Source organism: Carex rostrata, chromosome 20 (assembly GCF_964058835.1).
Source record: "Carex rostrata chromosome 20, lpCarRost1.2, whole genome shotgun sequence".
NCBI lineage: Eukaryota > Viridiplantae > Streptophyta > Magnoliopsida > Poales > Cyperaceae > Carex > Carex rostrata.
In genome coordinates, this window is record NC_135937.1 from 6,806,861 (window position 1) to 6,823,494 (window position 16,634).

Here is a 16,634-nt window from a genome sequence, read left to right on the forward strand (position 1 = left end):
TGTAGGGTGTAATCCGGTGTCACCAAAAAAGAGTGTAATTGAATCCCTCCTCATGTATTTATAATATAAGTATAAAGTATGTACTGATCAACACAAATGTAAAATGATAACAGAAGAGTATTAGAGTAGTAATAATTGAAAAATGGCAAAGGCTTCTATGGACATAATGACCTATTTGTAAAATGAACATATTTTTATTTTCAAAGTTCAAACAGTCGATCCAAACCGTTCATCTTGTTCTCCATATTAATATATGCTTGGAGACCAAATTTTACATTTTTCTGAATTTTTTTACTATTTATTAAGATGGGTACAAAATTCAATGGTCTGAATTTGATATTTTTTGTACCCATCTTAATAAATAGTAAAAAAATTCAGAAAAATATAAAATTTGGTCTCCAAGAACATATTAATATGGATAACAAGATGAACGGTTCAGATCGACTGTTTGAACTTTGAAAATAAAAATATGTTCATTTTACAAATAGGTCCTTATGTCCATAAAAGCATCACTCGAAAAATTAACAACAAAGGATGAAAAAGGTAGATTGAAATCAAACTAAGTTTAGGGGTCTATTTAAACTTTAAAAAAATAAAAGAAAAACAATAATATAGTTGAGGGGGTAAAAACAAAACAATTACAAACGAGTGAAAGAGAGAGAAGAGAGAGAGGGAGAAGAGAGAGAGAGAGGGGGACAATGTCTGTACGGCTCCTCTCCCTTACCCCCCTTCGCTCCTTCTCTCCCTACTCCCGTAAATCCGGTCCACGCGCATCCTTCCTGTCACCATGCCACGTCATCACCCCTCGTTTCTGTTCACTTCCACCCCAGTTCCACTCCAAGCACAAGTCTCTGCTCCTCCGGCAACCGTCCTCCTCCTCCTCAGCCATCCATTGTACCAACTACAGCGGGTCTGATGGCACGGATGTACTGGAGAAGAGCATTTTAGACCAGATGAGGGAGATAGTCGTTTTTGCGGGACCCGCATTAGGTCTCTGGATATGTGGCCCCCTAATGAGCTTGATTGATACCATGGTTATTGGCCAATCCAGTTCTTTAGAACTTGCAGCACTTGGTACGTGCTCTTTAGGGTTTAGTATTGCCCATTTTCTTTTAAATGGAGGTTAAGTTGTAAAAGCTTTGCCTACTAGATGGCTGAGTCCTTTCCCCAGGATACAAATTAAGTAAAAATTTCCATGTTATTTATAATATACTAAGAAATATTGGGCTAATTCTCGATTTCTTGATAGGACCTAGTACGGTATTCTGTGATTATCTCTGCTATATATTTATGTTTCTGTCCATTGCCACCTCAAATATGGTTGCCACTTCACTTGCTAAACAGGTGCATTTCTTCTTTTCTTTGTAAATTTATATTCCATGTAGTCTAGTTGAAAAATTAAAGAAAAGAGTTCTCACTTCTTTCTAAATTAAAGATTTTATGAAGGCAGGACACTGTTTTGCTTCAGATAAAGACTAAAACTCAGCCTGATTATGCAATTACGGATTAAATTTAGGAGTATTCTCACCTGTTTGTTTTATTGCAGCATGCTTTTGAGTAAATGATTTAAGATGCTAATTTTTTTATGAAAAAAAAAAAAAATGTTCAGGACAGAGAACTAGCACAGCGTCAGATCTCTATGCTGTTATTTGTGGCATTGACCTGTGGCATGGGAATGTTACTTTTCACCAAATTTTTGGGCCCGCAAATTTTGGCAGGTTTGCTCCACTGTATATCAATTGCGAAAATCTGATTTTTTTTATACTCAAATTGTCCTAATCTTTCTAATTGACATGAATTTTCAGCTTTTGCTGGGCCTGGTAATTTTCATTTAATTCCTGCTGCCAATACATATGCACAGGTTTGTTCACCTTTCTCTCTCTCAGACACGAACAAATACACACAGGGGCGGAACTTGAAAATTTAGATGGGGGGCTGAAACGTGAAACGCGAAACGCATAACACGTGAGAACACATAATGTGTGGTCACTGGGACTTGAACCCAAGTCTCCACAACCACTAAATGAAATTCTAACCACTAGGCTACAAGCACACATTTAGCATTTAATGAGGAGGCTGAACTATATAAAAACTTTTAAGAAAAATTCAATTCAATTCAATTTCAATATACATGATTAAAAAATTTGAAATTGCGGGGGTGGCTAGGCACCCCCTTGGCTCTACCTAGATCTGCCCCTTAATACACAAACTCACACACCGCACTGCACTGCACAATGTCCATACCCAGATTGTATAAAACATATATGGTGCATCTTTTTTCTTTTCTTTTTTTAACTTTGTTTGGCCTGAGGGTTCAGTTTAATGAGGAAATAATTAACAAAAAAAATAAAAAATAAAAACAAAGGAGTGACAGGCATGCAACCTGCTCCAAAAAGTACTATAGACCGGTATGACTTGCATTTATATTATTTACATTATATTGATTTTGTTGAACTTATGTATGTACTTTTTGGATATTTCTCCTTGCAGATTAGGGGTTTTGCATGGCCAGCAGTACTAGTTGGTATGGTAGCCCAAAGTGCTAGGTACTTTTACCTTCTATATTTAGTTGTTTCCTTTTTGCTTCCTTTTTTTAGTTAATTAGCTGTGTATTGAGGGGTGAAACTCTTATTCAGAACCTAAGATCTTCTACATCAGTAAAAAGTAAGAAGAAATTAAAAACAGTTGTCAAGCACTTAATAGGAATATGTTAATTTTGATTTCTAAACCTCTACACTCGTGCAATTAACTTTTAATTTCTTTTAGTGGCCACGTCAGCAATTATTACTATGGAAGAGAGAATGAGAGCCAATAGAAACAATTAGAAAGTATTTTGTTTAAAAAGATAACTTTCTAAATTAGAAACTACGTTACATCCCAGAAGTTAGAATAGGAAATGCCACACGTGCTTTTAGAAATAAAAAAGGAATCCCAATGCAGATGCTATAAGGTACATGGGATAAGATACATCTATTGGTTGGTACTTGGTACAACTAAGGGAATAATGTGGCGTTTCAGAAATAGATGATGATACATATGCACCGATAATTGGTATCCTGATAATTAATTTCCAAACTTGGACATATTACGGTTGTTGTATGAAAAGTCAAACATGTCATGGCTAAAAAAAAGTTAGAATAGTAGGTAAATTTGAGCCCTGAATCTGTTGAGATTTATGTATGTTTATCTTTTATTGTATTATAATAGTTTTGGGGGGTCTATCGGTAAATAGGCCATTATGAAATAGTCCAGGGGTTATTTGTAATAGTGCTTTGTAAGGCTCTATATAAGCCCAATTCATTAATCAATAAAGTAACTTTTGGCTGAAATCTTCAGAATCTCTCATAGCAGCTGAGTGAGTTACCAGCTTAGATAACTTGCCATTGATAATACGCACAATTATAACATGTCCATATATTCCTATAGTCTAAATACATAAAAGACCCAAATTAGGATACTAGTTGTGAGTCAATTTGTTCGTAATATATACCAGAATTACCCATAATATCTGTCCAATATTTTTTTTGTGAATTTGGTTTTTATCCAACTGTACCTGTATCCTGTTGTTATCTGATACCTATTGTAACTGGGCATTTCTAATTTTGCATCTTCATCGAAAAAAAAAATTAAATGGATATGATTAGGGTGAGACCACTATATAGGCCATATATGTTACTCTTTTGACCCCTACTTTAATTGCCGAATTAAGAAAATAATTTAGACTTGATCACTTTCTTATCAGTAAAACAAGAATTTTGCCGTACTTTAATTGCCTAATTGATGAGAAAAAATTTAAACTGTTTTAATTAAAGTTTGAGGTTAAATCATGTTAAGTCCATTGCAGTAAGAGTTAAGCTTTCAATTTACAAAGCTCAATTTAGATGCATTTTGTGATTAAACCCAAGCTACTGGCAAAATAGGGCTTATTGCAAAATTTATGGGGCATTTGATCACACTCCTGCTCATACAGCTTAGGTATGAAGGATTCTTGGGGCCCACTTAAGGCTTTAGCAGTTGCGAGTATCATAAATGGGTTTGGAGATATTTTCCTGTGCTGTTTTTGTGGTTACGGTATTGCCGGTGCTGCTTGGGCTACTATGGTCTCTCAGGTGCTGTATTTTATGTATTTGGAATTCTTATATTTATTCTTTTTTGAAGGTCAGCGACAAATTGTCGCTAACAATATATTGAATAAGAAAAGATCCAAATATTTACAAAAACTAGATTGCTTGTTCCACAATCTAGCACTATACATAGAAATTAAACAGAGCTAAAAAAGATTGTCTCTAGGAGTATGCAATACTCTTCCGTGAAACCCCCTCGAACTTGAGGCTTATGCAAATTGTGTCCACGAGATGACTTCCAGTGCTGTATCATTTATTAACTGGTACACACAATGCCTTTTGTTAGAAAAGAATCTTCTATTTCTTTCTCTCCAGTCCCCATGCACCTGCTGCCCAGGTCACATTCCAAATTTTCTTTGCCCGTGGTGCCAAGGAATGTTGACCTTGTGTCCAGGCCTCCTTAATGCTTCTGCTCCTGCAATTTAAGAGGTTGAAGTGGGCCGTTATCCCTCTCCAGAAATTCTTCGCATAGACACACTCCCACATGAGGTGTACTTATATTCGTAGCCTTTTGGAACAAAAATTTGCTTTCATATCCCGGTAAGCATGTATATATGTTGTTAAATTAAATGCTTTAAGGGCCTCTTCTTTCTCAATTACTAGTATGAAGAGAAATGGTGGGGGGGTGGGTTGTGTTGTTGAGTCCGTATCCTCTCGAGATATCTCAAATTTTTAGTTTATCAAAGCCAGGCCAAATTTTTTTCGGTGCCTATTCGGATGCAGGGGGCAGTATTATTGTGCTTTGAGATTTGTGCAGAATGGATTTAAACGGTCCAGATTTTCCACATATTAACTAAAAGTTTGAGATATCTCAGGGGGATGCGAATTTGGGGCTGTTTGGGAATCTTTTGAAGGGCAAGGGTGGAAGTTTATTTAAGGTCCAGATTTTCCACAGATTAACTATAAGTTTGAGATATCTCAGGGGATGCGAATTCGGGGTTGTTTGGGAATCTTTTGAAGGGACGAGAGTGGAAGTTTGTGTAAGGTCTATTTTTTATGTTTGTAGGGGTATATGTGATATTTTATTTTTTGTAGACGTGTGACTGTTGGTTCTCGTTGGTCTTATTTCTTTTAGATATATTAATTTTAATTCTCCTCAGTCTGTTTTATTTATAAAGCACAGCAGTTTTCATGTGGAATTTCATGTGTGAGCCCTACAAAACTAAAATTGTAATGCATGCCTTAGCAGCTCTGGTCTTCTTTAATCATTGAAAATCCTTACTATGTTAAATTTCTTTGAATGAAAATGAAAACCTACCCTCTTTTCTCTTTGATTTACTGCATGGTGGGGATATTTTCATTTATCTTATGGCTTGAATCAAAGAAACAACTTCTTTATTACATTCTAAATTTATGGAAGCACATGCTTATCATATCTAATCTACAAATAATAACCTCTCCACAATGCCCCATTTTGTCAGGTTGTTGCGGCATTTATGATGATTTATAATCTGAAGAGAACAGGTTTCGAGGTGTTTCCAATGGCGGTCCCTTCGAAAGGAGAACTTCTTCAGATATTTGAAATCGCCGCCCCAGTCTTTATAACCATGACTTCTAAGGTTCTCTGTTCTTTTGGATTTTTGGTACTTAAAATATAAGTAACACACTAAATAGCTGAGAACAGTTGCTGGTATATTCCAATGACAGTACATGTATGATAATTGCCAAATTTCTGTGCTCATTCAGAGTTTATTGACAAATAGGTGCCTCTGGTTTGTTAACGGAAACCTAACTCAGCATATATTGTTAGGTGCTGATACCTAATACTGAAATTCATGGATTTTTTTTTTATTATCTAGGTAGCATTTTATGCATTGCTGACATACTTCGCGACATCTATGGGGGCCATCACTATTGCGGCCCACCAGGTAAATTTACAAGTCCACAAGGGCCGAAACAATGCAAAGTTTATTTGATACCTCTTCGGAAGTTGCTCATGCATTTAATTTACACTTCTAAAGTGTGATTCACATCTTTTCTTTCATTTTGTTAATTTTCATTTTTGTTTTTGGTAGGTCATGATAAATGTGTTCTGCATGTGCACGGTTTGGGGCGAGCCTCTCTCTCAGACTGCCCAATCTTTCATGCCTGAGCTTATACATGGAATAAATCGTAGTTTATCTAAGGTCACTTTTTATGAGATATAATCTAATTTTTTCTGTTAGCTGTTGACCAGTACTTGTAGATCTTTTGGTTACTTCATTTTGAACTTTTCTAAGGAAAGTAGTAGTGAATTCAAATTATTAGTAATTTAAAACTTGTGTTTTAATTCTGTATTGATAGGCACGTATGTTGCTGAAATCTCTTGTTATAATCGGTGCAATTACTGGTGTAACTTTAAGTGTAATCGGTACTTCGGTACCATGGCTCTTCCCAAGCCTCTTCACAAATGACCTCACAATAGTCAGACAGGTTTGAATTTGGATTTAAACATTCGTTTTTACTTTGTCATATTTTCAAATTTTGAAAATTTTCTTTCATTTTGAGCAGATGCATACAGTGCTCCTTCCATATTTCATTGCTTTGATGGTTACACCTGCAATTCATACCCTTGAAGGAACACTTTTGGTAAACTGAGCTTCTTGTTTGTATTATTTTGTCATAATTTGACGTTTAGGCACAAATTGAACTCTTTTTTTTTTTTAAAAAAACTCAGTAGAGGTTACTGAGATTGCAAATTGAACTCTTAAATGCAACAATTGGTGTATACCTTCAAAGCTAATAAAAAAAAATAAGAAACTTTTATGCTTATTATTTTGGATTGGACTTATTTTCCATTAAATTTTCTGAGTCTTCTGACTAAGTATTACTTCTGATTATATATGGCTGATGTGCATTTTTTTTATTTTGTAATATGTGTACTTGGTTAATTAATTATTGTTCCAATTTCAGGCTGGAAGGGATCTGAGATATTTGAGCCTTTCTATGAGTGGGTGCTTTTGCTTGGGTACTCTTCTAGCATTGGTACAGTTTTTTTTTATAGAGAATTTTCTTGCTTTACTACTCTAGGAGATACAATGCAGTTATTGCAGGAAATACTCTATACTCAAAAGTTGCACAATAGCCCCTAACAAACCCGTTATTTTAAGATGTTGACCTGGAATGATACATGTATTTTGGAGTATGCTGGATACTTGAGGCTCCGTAGGGGCAAATATGGAAATTTGTGTTTTTGCAGGGAAAATTAATCAAATAGACTGTAATTCGGCATAATTTTTCTCTCCTAAATTTTCAGTTGTTTCTCTTCTTCTTTTTTTTGTTTTTTGTTTTTTGCATGTTGTAAAGGTGGGGTCAAGTAGAGGCTTTGGTTTAGCAGGATGTTGGTGGATACTTTCTGGTTTCCAATGGGTAATCTCTCTCTCTGTGTTTTGTTTACCAATTGTGGTACCCCAAAAAAGAAAAAAAGAAAGAAAGAAAGAAAGTGTGAAGTGTGTTTTTCCTAGTTGCGAAATTGCAAAATGGGCCAATTATTTGGAAAATTTTCTTTACTTTTTTGTTATCTTTTTTGTTTCTATATCACAGGTACGATTTATTCTTGCATTGCAAAGGCTAATGTCTCCAAATGGAATGTTATACAATGAAGAGTTCAACCAATCTTCAGATTATGTTAAGCTAAAAGCATAATAAAAGCACCTACTAAGGAGGTAAAACTAGTTTAGATTTTAGAGAAAAACTTCATAGTGTTTATTTTTATTTGTTAAATTATTATTCATTCCCAAATGTGGGTTTCTACATTTGAAATTATCTAGAAATTGTGTAAATAGCAGTGATCTTCTGTGCCCTTGATAGATAAGTTGCACATTGCAAAACTTCTAGAATTATAATTTTTCTCTAAGTTTTCGGCTTTAGAAATTTGACTAATAGAGCATAGGCACATAAATAGTTAAATACAACAGTTAGAATTGCAAAGCAATTAATCATTTTATGATCTTTTTATAGATTATTTTACATAATGTGAGGGTTGAAATTATTTTGATGCATTCCTTTTTAATAAATTATGACTTCTTGATTTTATGCAAAATGAGTTTAAAAATTACCAAGTATGAAACATAAACACAATTCTTGAGATTTAAGTTTACAATTTTTTTTTAGATAAAAATGGAAATTAAATTTGCTAACTTAAATATTCATACATAAATAAACAATATGCAATTTTTTAAATCAAGTACTTAAGTTTTTTTAATTACAACAATATGCAATTTTTGTAAATTAAGTACGCAAGTTCTTCTCTAAACCTGATTACATGCCACATGACCTGCCCCTGGTTTTTGAAGTAGCTTGTGTATTTTTCTAGCACTTTGATGTTTGATGATTGCGTCCAGAGAAGGAAATTTCTTACGCTATGATCAGTTATGTTACATTACGTCGCGTCAAGTCACATGTGTTGATTATGTGATGTGACTTGTATGTCGTTTGATGTGACCGCATTTGAGCAAAAATTACACGTTATGTCACGTCAAACGAATCAGTAATGTCACAATATGAAACATAGAGTATTCAGTTTTTTCTAGTTAATTTTCGGCTTTTTTTTGGTATGCATAGAATATCTAGGTTTCTTTTTTAGCATAGGTTCAGTGATACCGGTACTCATGTAGTATTGGTTTTTAATTTCTCTAGTTTAGTCCAATAAATATTTATAATTTGAATTTTAAAGTAATGTCAAATGTCTAATGGTCTTTCCAAAAAAAAAAAGTTTTGCAACATTATTTATTATTTTTAGAATTATTCATATTTTGTATATCTATTTTCTGAATTTTCAACAATTTAAATTAAAATATAAAAAAAAATTGACGTGACTAATTTATATCACGTCATGTCACGTTCATGTGTTGTTACGGTATGACCACACGTGACGTGTGACTGTCTACCACTATTTTAGTCATGTCACGTAAAAAAAAATTTAGTCATGTTACATCACATCACGTGATCAAGTCACGGCGTGTTTGTCACATCACAGCGCGTGTCACGTATTTCCTTCTAATTTGTGCCTATACTTTGTTGTAATGCTACGCTGTGCTTTTTGTTCTTTCAGTTTACTTAGTTGGATGTTTAGGTACTGGTTCTCTCTGAATGTACAATTTTTGCTGTAAGATATACTGATGTACAATACTGCCTTTTCAATTTAAGCCTACGAGCCTTTACCCTAAAAAAAATGTTTTTTTTTCTTTTAATTAAAAAAATAAGTAAAAAAAAACACATGGTCTATGCTTAGTTCCAATATTTTGAGAATTGCATAGTATTTTTCTATATTTTATTATTATAAAATACTACAAATAAAAAAATTGGGCAAGTATTTCTCTTCTTCTTCGATCGGAAATTAGGAAAACCTGAGAAACTGGTGACTTTGGCATAGAGGAGCGAAATTGATGCAGCATGATGCTCCAGTAGTTAGAAGCCAAGTATCAGTGCAGGTTTGATCTTTTAATGGCTAAATTTGTTGAACTTAATTTTGAGACAAACCCAGTGGTATGTTTGAACTTTGAACATATTGCCAATTTTCAGTCTCATACATAATTTTTTTTTTATAATTTTCAATCAAATTGCTTCATACATGAAATTTTCTATTTGATTTTCATAAATTCCATTCTACAACAGTTCACACTCGTCACTAAAAAATAGCCGTATAATTTAACTATCAAATCTTGCAACAAAATTTGGAACTTAATTTTTCTTTATTGGTGGTTCTCATGTGTCATAACAAATATGATAATTGACGTTGTAGAAATTATAAAGACTAAGATGTCGTCTCCAAGAGCAGGGGTGTTCATTGGTTTGGTTCGGTTGAAACCGAACTGATGAATTAGACAAACTAAAGTGATAATTCGGTTTTAAAAATAGAACCGAACCGAATCAAAGTTTTATTTCGGTTTGTTCGGTTTAAACCGAAATATATTAATGTTTTTATTTAAAGCCATTGATTTATAATAAACCAAATTATATTAAAAAATAAATCGTAAGAAACTGAGATATTAAGAAATAAACTGAAGTATTTAAATCAATTGATTAAGAAATAAACCGAGAAATTAAGAAATAAGCTGGCACGATCCGGATCAAATTAATAATATATAAAAGTTAGGTCAGTTTGGTTATTTTTGTTTTGAAAATTTTTCAACCGAACTGAACCGAAGTTATAATTTGGTTTTAAAAAACAAACTGACCCGAACCATTAATGTATGACCACTGAGCTTTTTGAAAATAAAATAGTGATAACAAAAAACAGTGCACACTGATAAAAAAAAGTATGGCTGATTATTTTTTACAACACTAGTATATACGACAGAAGGCCACAAATAAGCTAATTAACTATAGAGTATAGGGTTAAAATGCACTACTGATTTTGTGTTCCAACTATATATATCGATCTCACATCTCTTTATTTATGATAATTCTAGTTTACGTTGATCTTAATTTTGAGTACATTTATGTGATATGTGATATATTGAAAAGAATTTCCTCAAACTGAACGTTTAAAATTGTAGATGTATTCTCATTATTTATTTAGGGAGTATATATATAACATTTAAGTCGATGTAAAATTTGATTGACTAATCACTAGAAATTCGTTAAATAAAAACTATTACAACTTTAAGATTGTTTGACAGGAAGCTAAATATATTTTATAATTAATTCAAATTAATTTTATATATGTGATGTCATTATAATTATTTTTTTTATAGTGTTAAGTAAAAATTCCAAGGTATCACATTTACCATAAAATTATATAGAACTAGGGTGTTCTTAATTCAAATAAATTGAAAATTTCATTATAAAATGATTTTATAAAGATTATACCATTTATAAATTGTATGTTTGGGTGATTAGAAGGAATAGCTGGGCTGGCAAAAAAGTTGAAGTTAGTGCAAAAGAAAAAAAATTTAGCCACTAACCTTCAGGAAAAAAAAAATATATATATATATTTGTTTTTCTATGTTTGAATAAAAAGTTAGATGTTCCACTCTATTCGTACAATTTGTTAGATTCGCGCTATTTTCAATAATCGAGCTATTAGTTGATGAAAAACAAGGTAATGAAAAAACAAAAGAAAAAAAATTATGTTTAAACTTTAAACTGCGGTTACATTTAGAAAAGTAAAGTAAAGAAAGATGCACAAATGAAGAGAGCGATCATGATTTATACTTCAGTCGGTATTAAAATTTTGATTTTTACATTCAAATTCAAAATAACTGATTTAAGCAATTTAATTTGATCTATATATGAAAAGCTTATAGAACTAAATTTTTTAGATTATTTAGAAGCTTTTATAGAGGGATAAAAATATTTATGTGAGATGATGTATTTTTTTCTATTAAAATTAGATGCAAATTTCACAACTTCAAAATTTAATTTTCTATATGATTTCCATAAGTAGATTGAATTGAGCGAATTGATCGAAACGGCCGGTCCAATAGATTTGAATTTTGCTTTCCTATCTATGCATGGTGTCGTAATCTAGCTATATACAACAAGAATGAGAGAGTATTCGCGACGATAAAAATGACTATCTGCGAGGGTATATCGTCATAAAAGTGTTTTTTCTATTAGTGACGGTAGTATTCGCGACGCTATATTGACAGTATCGGTCGCGAATACTCCTCCCATTCTTGTATAGTTGTCTAGTTGATAAGTTATCCACTAATTAATTGGTTAACCTCTAAAAATCGGCACATGACTTGGCTTGCATCAAAATTTGAGGTTTTTTTTGTTTGCAAATATTACACCAATGGCTTGTAACAAAAAAATTCAACGGCAAACTTTATCGAGCTCGATTTATCGAGGGGTTAGAAGGTCTATATATTATAGCTTTTTTATTTAGTTTTTGTCTTTATTGGATTTCGTTTCTGCTCATGGTTCATGCGAGTGATACTGTAACTTTATTTTGCTTCATTTCTATTTTATTTTTGTTTTTGTTTGTATTGGTGATTATAAGGAGCTGTATTATGGGTAGCATTAATTACAATTACAAATGTGTTCCATCAACGTGCCAAGAACATAAATAGTAAATTACAGGCATAGACTTGTTGAATTACCTTCATAATGAAACGTGCGCACAAAATGTGTTGTGTCAGTACATTCATCTAACCAAGAATACATCACTGAGAACGTGCGCACAAATACCAAGTGCATTAATTTGTACTGACACATTTGTAATTCTTATTTATGTCCTGAGAAAACGTGCCAAGAACATAAATAGTCTCAATTTCAGCAAATTTAAAAAAAGCGTAGAAACTATAAAGTTAGTCCTTGCAAATTGCAATGAAAACATGAAAGAGCATTTTAATTTTATATGCTTTGACGATATATGTCCAGAGCCTTGTTCCTTACGAAAATGTTAGCTTCATGTGACTTCATGTTTTCAAAACATATATCGTCAAAGCATATAAAATTAGAATGCTATTTCATGTTTTCAAAACAATTTGCAAGGCCGTATATGTGACATCCACAGGATAAATAAATAAAAAATGTTAGGTTCATGTGACTTCATGTTACTCACGGCTGATGCTGAAGATTTTCTATCTGTCACTCCAGGTAGCGATAGCAGTAAGATCACCAGGGGATCACGTGACTTCATAAATGACATTATTGTGGCGATTGCGCTGTCACCTCCCATAAGGCAGCAAGCGGTGGGTGAAAAACGGGCGGGGATGGGTGTTGCGGGATCCTCTCGATTTATCGAGGGGTTAGAAGGTCTATATATTCTAGCTTTTTTATTTAGTTTTTGTCTTTATTGGATTTCGTTTCTGCTCATGGTTCATGCGAGTGATACCGTGACTTTATTTTGCTTCATTTCTATTTTATTTTTGTTTTTGTTTCTATCGGTGATTATAAGGAGCTGTATCACGGGTAACATTAATTACAATTACAAATGTGTTCCATCAACGTGCCAAGAACATAAATAGTAAATTACAGGCATAGACTTGTTGAATTACCTTCATAATGAAACGTGTGCACAAAATGTGTTGTGTCAGTACATTCATCTAACCAAGAACACATCACTGAGAACGTGCGCACAAATACCAAGTGCATTAATTTGTACTGACACATTTGTAATTCCTATTTATGTCATTGAGAAAACGTGCCAAGAACATAAATAATCTCAATTTCAGCAAATTTAAAAAAAGCGTAAAAACTATAAAGTCGGTCCTTGCAAATTGTAATGAAAACATGAAAGAGCATTCTAATTTTGACGATATATGTTAGCTTCATGTGACTTCATGTTTTCAAAACATATATCGTCAAAGCATATAAAATTAGAATGCTCTTTCATGTTTTCAAAACAATTTGCAAGTCAAAGTGAGAAGAGAGAAGAGAGAAGAATGCATATACTAAGTCAAAGTGAGGTGACAAGTCACATTTACACAGGGATAGTACGGTACTAATTAAAAGCTGACAGAGATAGATACATACAGAGAAGAGGGAAGAGAAAAGAATGCATATACCAAGTTGACAATTCAAAGTGTAACATTTACACAGGCATAGTACGGTCCTACTTAAAAGCTGACAGAGATAGATACATACAGAGAAGCGAGAAGAGAGAAGAGAGAAGAGAGAAGAATGCATATACCAAGTCAAAGTGAGGTGACAATTCTCACATTAATTTGTTGCCAGAAGGATGCATATACCAAGTCATTTTTTATTTTCTGATGAGAGAAATTTTTATCAAAGAAAGATATGTCACTAACTCTTAACAATATTTTTCTCAAAAAAAAAAACTCTTAACAATATCAGACGGCCCAATGAAGTTTGTCGTTGAATTTGCCGTTGAATTTTTTTGTTACAAGCCATTGGTGTAATATTTGCAAACAAAAAAAACCTCAAATTTTGATGCAAGCCAAGTCATGTGCCGATTTTTAGAGGTTAACCAATTAATTAGTGGATAACTTATCAACTAGACAACTATACAAGATTGAGAGGAGTATTCGCGACCGATACTGTCAATATACCGTCGCGAATACTATTGTCACTAATAGAAAAAACACTTTTATGACGGTATACCCTCGCATATAGTCACTTTTATCGTCGCGAATACTCTCTCATTCTTGTTGTATATAGCTAGATTACGACACCATGCATAGATAGGAAAGCAAAATTCAAATCTATTGGACCGGCCGTTTCGATCAATTCGCTAAATTCAATCTACTTATAGAAATCATATAGAAAATTAAATTTTGAAGTTGTGAAATTTGCATCTAATTTTAATAGAAAAAAAATACATCATCTCACATAAATATTTTTATCCCTCTATAAAAGCTTGTAAATAATCTAAAAAATTTAGTTTTATAAGCTTTCCATATATAGATCAAATTAAATTGCTTAAACCAGTTATTTTCAATTTGAATGTAAAAATCAAAATTTTAATACCGACTGAAAGTATCATCAGAATCTATTTCAAAGAAGAAGTCTGGATCTTTTTCTTACATTGTTTTGAAGTACTCGAGTGATTTCTTAACGTCCACATCAACAAGCTTTCTATTCTCTTTAGCAATCTCATTACTTAAATACTTCTTCGAAAAATGAACATTTTGTCTACCACCCTCCTCGATGATTGCCTCATAAATCTTTGCAGGAGCTACATTTTGGTTGCTCAAAATAGTAATACACTTCTTTTGGTCATCTCTAATATGCGCATGAGACTTAAGATATCTCTTCTTCGAAGGACTTTGGACCATCTCGTGGTTGTGCTCTTTTCTAAAAGTGCTTACCAACCATTTTCCATTTGATTGTAGACTTATGCTCATTAGTGCTTTGCAATCTGTCCTCCAAAATGAGATTGATTTTTGAGGCGTCTTCTCATTTGCCCCAACCCTCTCTTGTTTTTGACGTTTTGATAATCCTTCATTAGAGCAAACAAATCTTTGACTAATTATTTTTTTTCTCTCCTATCTGAGAATGGTACTTTTGTGTTTTTCGAATACTAAATCCAGTTTTGAATCCGTAGTTGTAAAATTTGTAAGTTGCATCAATACTATCAAGCTCCATGCCAACAAAGGGCTCAAAACATTGGTCCAACAGTTCCTCGATTTGTTCATTTTCAAGATAAGGTTCAACAAAGGACTCAAAACATTGGTCGAATGGTTCCTCGATTTGTTCAATTTCAGGATAAGGGTCAACAAGAAGCTCCTGTTCAAATCATATAAAGTAAATCAAATTTTAAATTTTAAATGATTATTTAAACAACATTTAGAGTTTCAGATTCAGTACCAATGAAACTTACCTTGATCTCTATATCTTCGTCTACATCTCCAACACAGACCAAGGACTCCTCAAATGGAATTATGCTACTTGAGGGCACATCAAATGACAATGCTCGTGCAACGTCCATTCTTCCTATATTATGCACAGATTTGGTTGCCACCATTCAAAGAGTGAGTAATTATAAGAAGAATAATACTAAACAAAGCAGCAAGGAGTATGCAAATTTGAATTTTTTTTTATCAAGCAAATAATATTAATCTAGCACTTCTCAAACACTTAAGGTAGATTTCATATAACTTCCATCCAAGATAAGAGGCATTTAAGCACACCTTACTGATCACAAGAACAAACAATTATAAAAAATACTAACTATCATAAAAATGATGTCAAATAAACCGGTGACACGGTACAAGCTACTAAATCCAAAGATTGAATTTGCTGATTTTTTTGTTGGTAAGACACAATGACTGATACCCTACCAGTACTGGTACGACACAAGTCAGAGAGAGAGAGAGAGAGAGAGGCCTTACTTGAGTTGAGAACATAGAGACCAACAATTTAAAGATTCGAGAATTAGGGTTTCTAAAATCGAGGTACAAGCTATTAGAATGACTGCCGAAGGAAATGAGAGGCAGCAACGAAGAGATCGCCTCACTGTCAGGAGAGTCGTTGGGAGAGCCGATGATGGTAGGAACGAACAAGGAGGGAAGTGGACACACGAATTTCTGGTTCCCGCTTCTCTTTGTAAAATTACGAGAGGCAAGGGAGAAAGAAGGTAACTCTGTTACGGACAGCTATTCTATGAATTCCCGTATGTTTCATTTTAATTTCATCATCAGCGACTTGAGTTTGCACGAGTCTTGAAGCCTATCTGATGGTCAAAAAAATCTCCTTTTTCAATATGTTTTCCGCATATTTCTTTTGAGATATGAATATCCCATCTTCAACTTGAACCACTTCTATACCTAAGAAGTATTTCATCAATCCAAGGTCACTCATTTCATAGGTATTCATCATGTCTCCTTTAAACATTTGCATCATTGCTTCACTGTTGCCTATGTAGATCAAATCATCAACATATAGAGCAACGATTAAAATGTGAGTACCTCGTTTCTTCACATAGAGAGTTGGTTCTGACTTGCTCTTCTCAAACTTGTTTTGTAGAAAATATTTGTCAATTTGACTATACCATGCTCTTGGAGCCTGTTTCAGTCCATAGAGCGCCTTCTTCGATTTGTAGATTTTCTTGTCTCCCCCTTGAGCTAAAAATCCTTCGGGTTGCTCAACAAAAATTTCTTCATTGAGTTCTCCATTTAA

General features: G+C 33.3%; 2 protein-coding genes across 4 annotated transcripts; one reads left to right on the forward strand and one right to left on the reverse strand.

Annotated features, from left to right (window-relative positions):
- Window positions 1-639: 639 nt before the first annotated feature.
- LOC144572285 (protein DETOXIFICATION 46, chloroplastic-like) lies at window positions 640-7,939 on the forward strand. 3 transcript variants are annotated; one of them, XM_078321791.1, is made up of 14 exons: window positions 640-1,074; window positions 1,250-1,344; window positions 1,610-1,718; window positions 1,806-1,861; window positions 2,491-2,546; window positions 3,971-4,109; window positions 5,546-5,683; window positions 5,924-5,992; window positions 6,140-6,250; window positions 6,408-6,536; window positions 6,615-6,692; window positions 7,017-7,088; window positions 7,410-7,472; window positions 7,647-7,939. In XM_078321791.1, the coding sequence occupies exons 1-14, from the start codon at window positions 699-701 to the stop codon at window positions 7,746-7,748; spliced, it is 1,593 nt and encodes a 530-aa protein (XP_078177917.1). In that variant the 5' UTR covers window positions 640-698; the 3' UTR covers window positions 7,749-7,939. The 3 variants fall into 3 exon arrangements, with proteins under 3 accessions (XP_078177917.1, XP_078177918.1, XP_078177919.1); XM_078321792.1 differs by having other exon boundaries at window positions 657-1,074; window positions 1,615-1,718; XM_078321793.1 differs by lacking the exon at window positions 1,250-1,344 and having other exon boundaries at window positions 939-1,074.
- Window positions 7,940-14,521: 6,582 nt separating this feature from the next.
- LOC144572884 (uncharacterized) lies at window positions 14,522-15,445 on the reverse strand. Its single transcript, XM_078322568.1, has 2 exons — window positions 15,337-15,445; window positions 14,522-15,242 (listed from the first exon to the last, which is right to left on the reverse strand). Exons 1-2 carry the CDS (start codon window positions 15,442-15,444, stop codon window positions 14,982-14,984), a joined length of 369 nt encoding a protein of 122 aa, XP_078178694.1. The 5' UTR covers window position 15,445; the 3' UTR covers window positions 14,522-14,981.
- Window positions 15,446-16,634: the final 1,189 nt, after the last annotated feature.

What these genes read in the sequence shown, in the direction of transcription:
- LOC144572285 (XM_078321791.1), top strand. Translation starts at nt 699, where the DNA reads ATGTCTGTACGGCTCCTCTCCCTTACCCCCCTTCGCTCCTTCTCTCCC. An exon ending in ATGGTAGCCCAAAGTGCTAG is followed by an intron (nt 2,547 to 3,970) that starts GTACTTTTACCT and finishes CTGCTCATACAG; the next exon opens with CTTAGGTATGAAGGATTCTT. An exon ending in TGGGTACTCTTCTAGCATTG is followed by an intron (nt 7,089 to 7,409) that starts GTACAGTTTTTT and finishes CATGTTGTAAAG; the next exon opens with GTGGGGTCAAGTAGAGGCTT.
- LOC144572884 (XM_078322568.1), bottom strand. Translation starts at nt 15,444, where the DNA reads ATGGACGTTGCACGAGCATTGTCATTTGATGTGCCCTCAAGTAGCATA. An exon ending in ACGAAGATATAGAGATCAAG is followed by an intron (nt 15,243 to 15,336) that starts GTAAGTTTCATT and finishes TGATTTGAACAG; the next exon opens with GAGCTTCTTGTTGACCCTTA.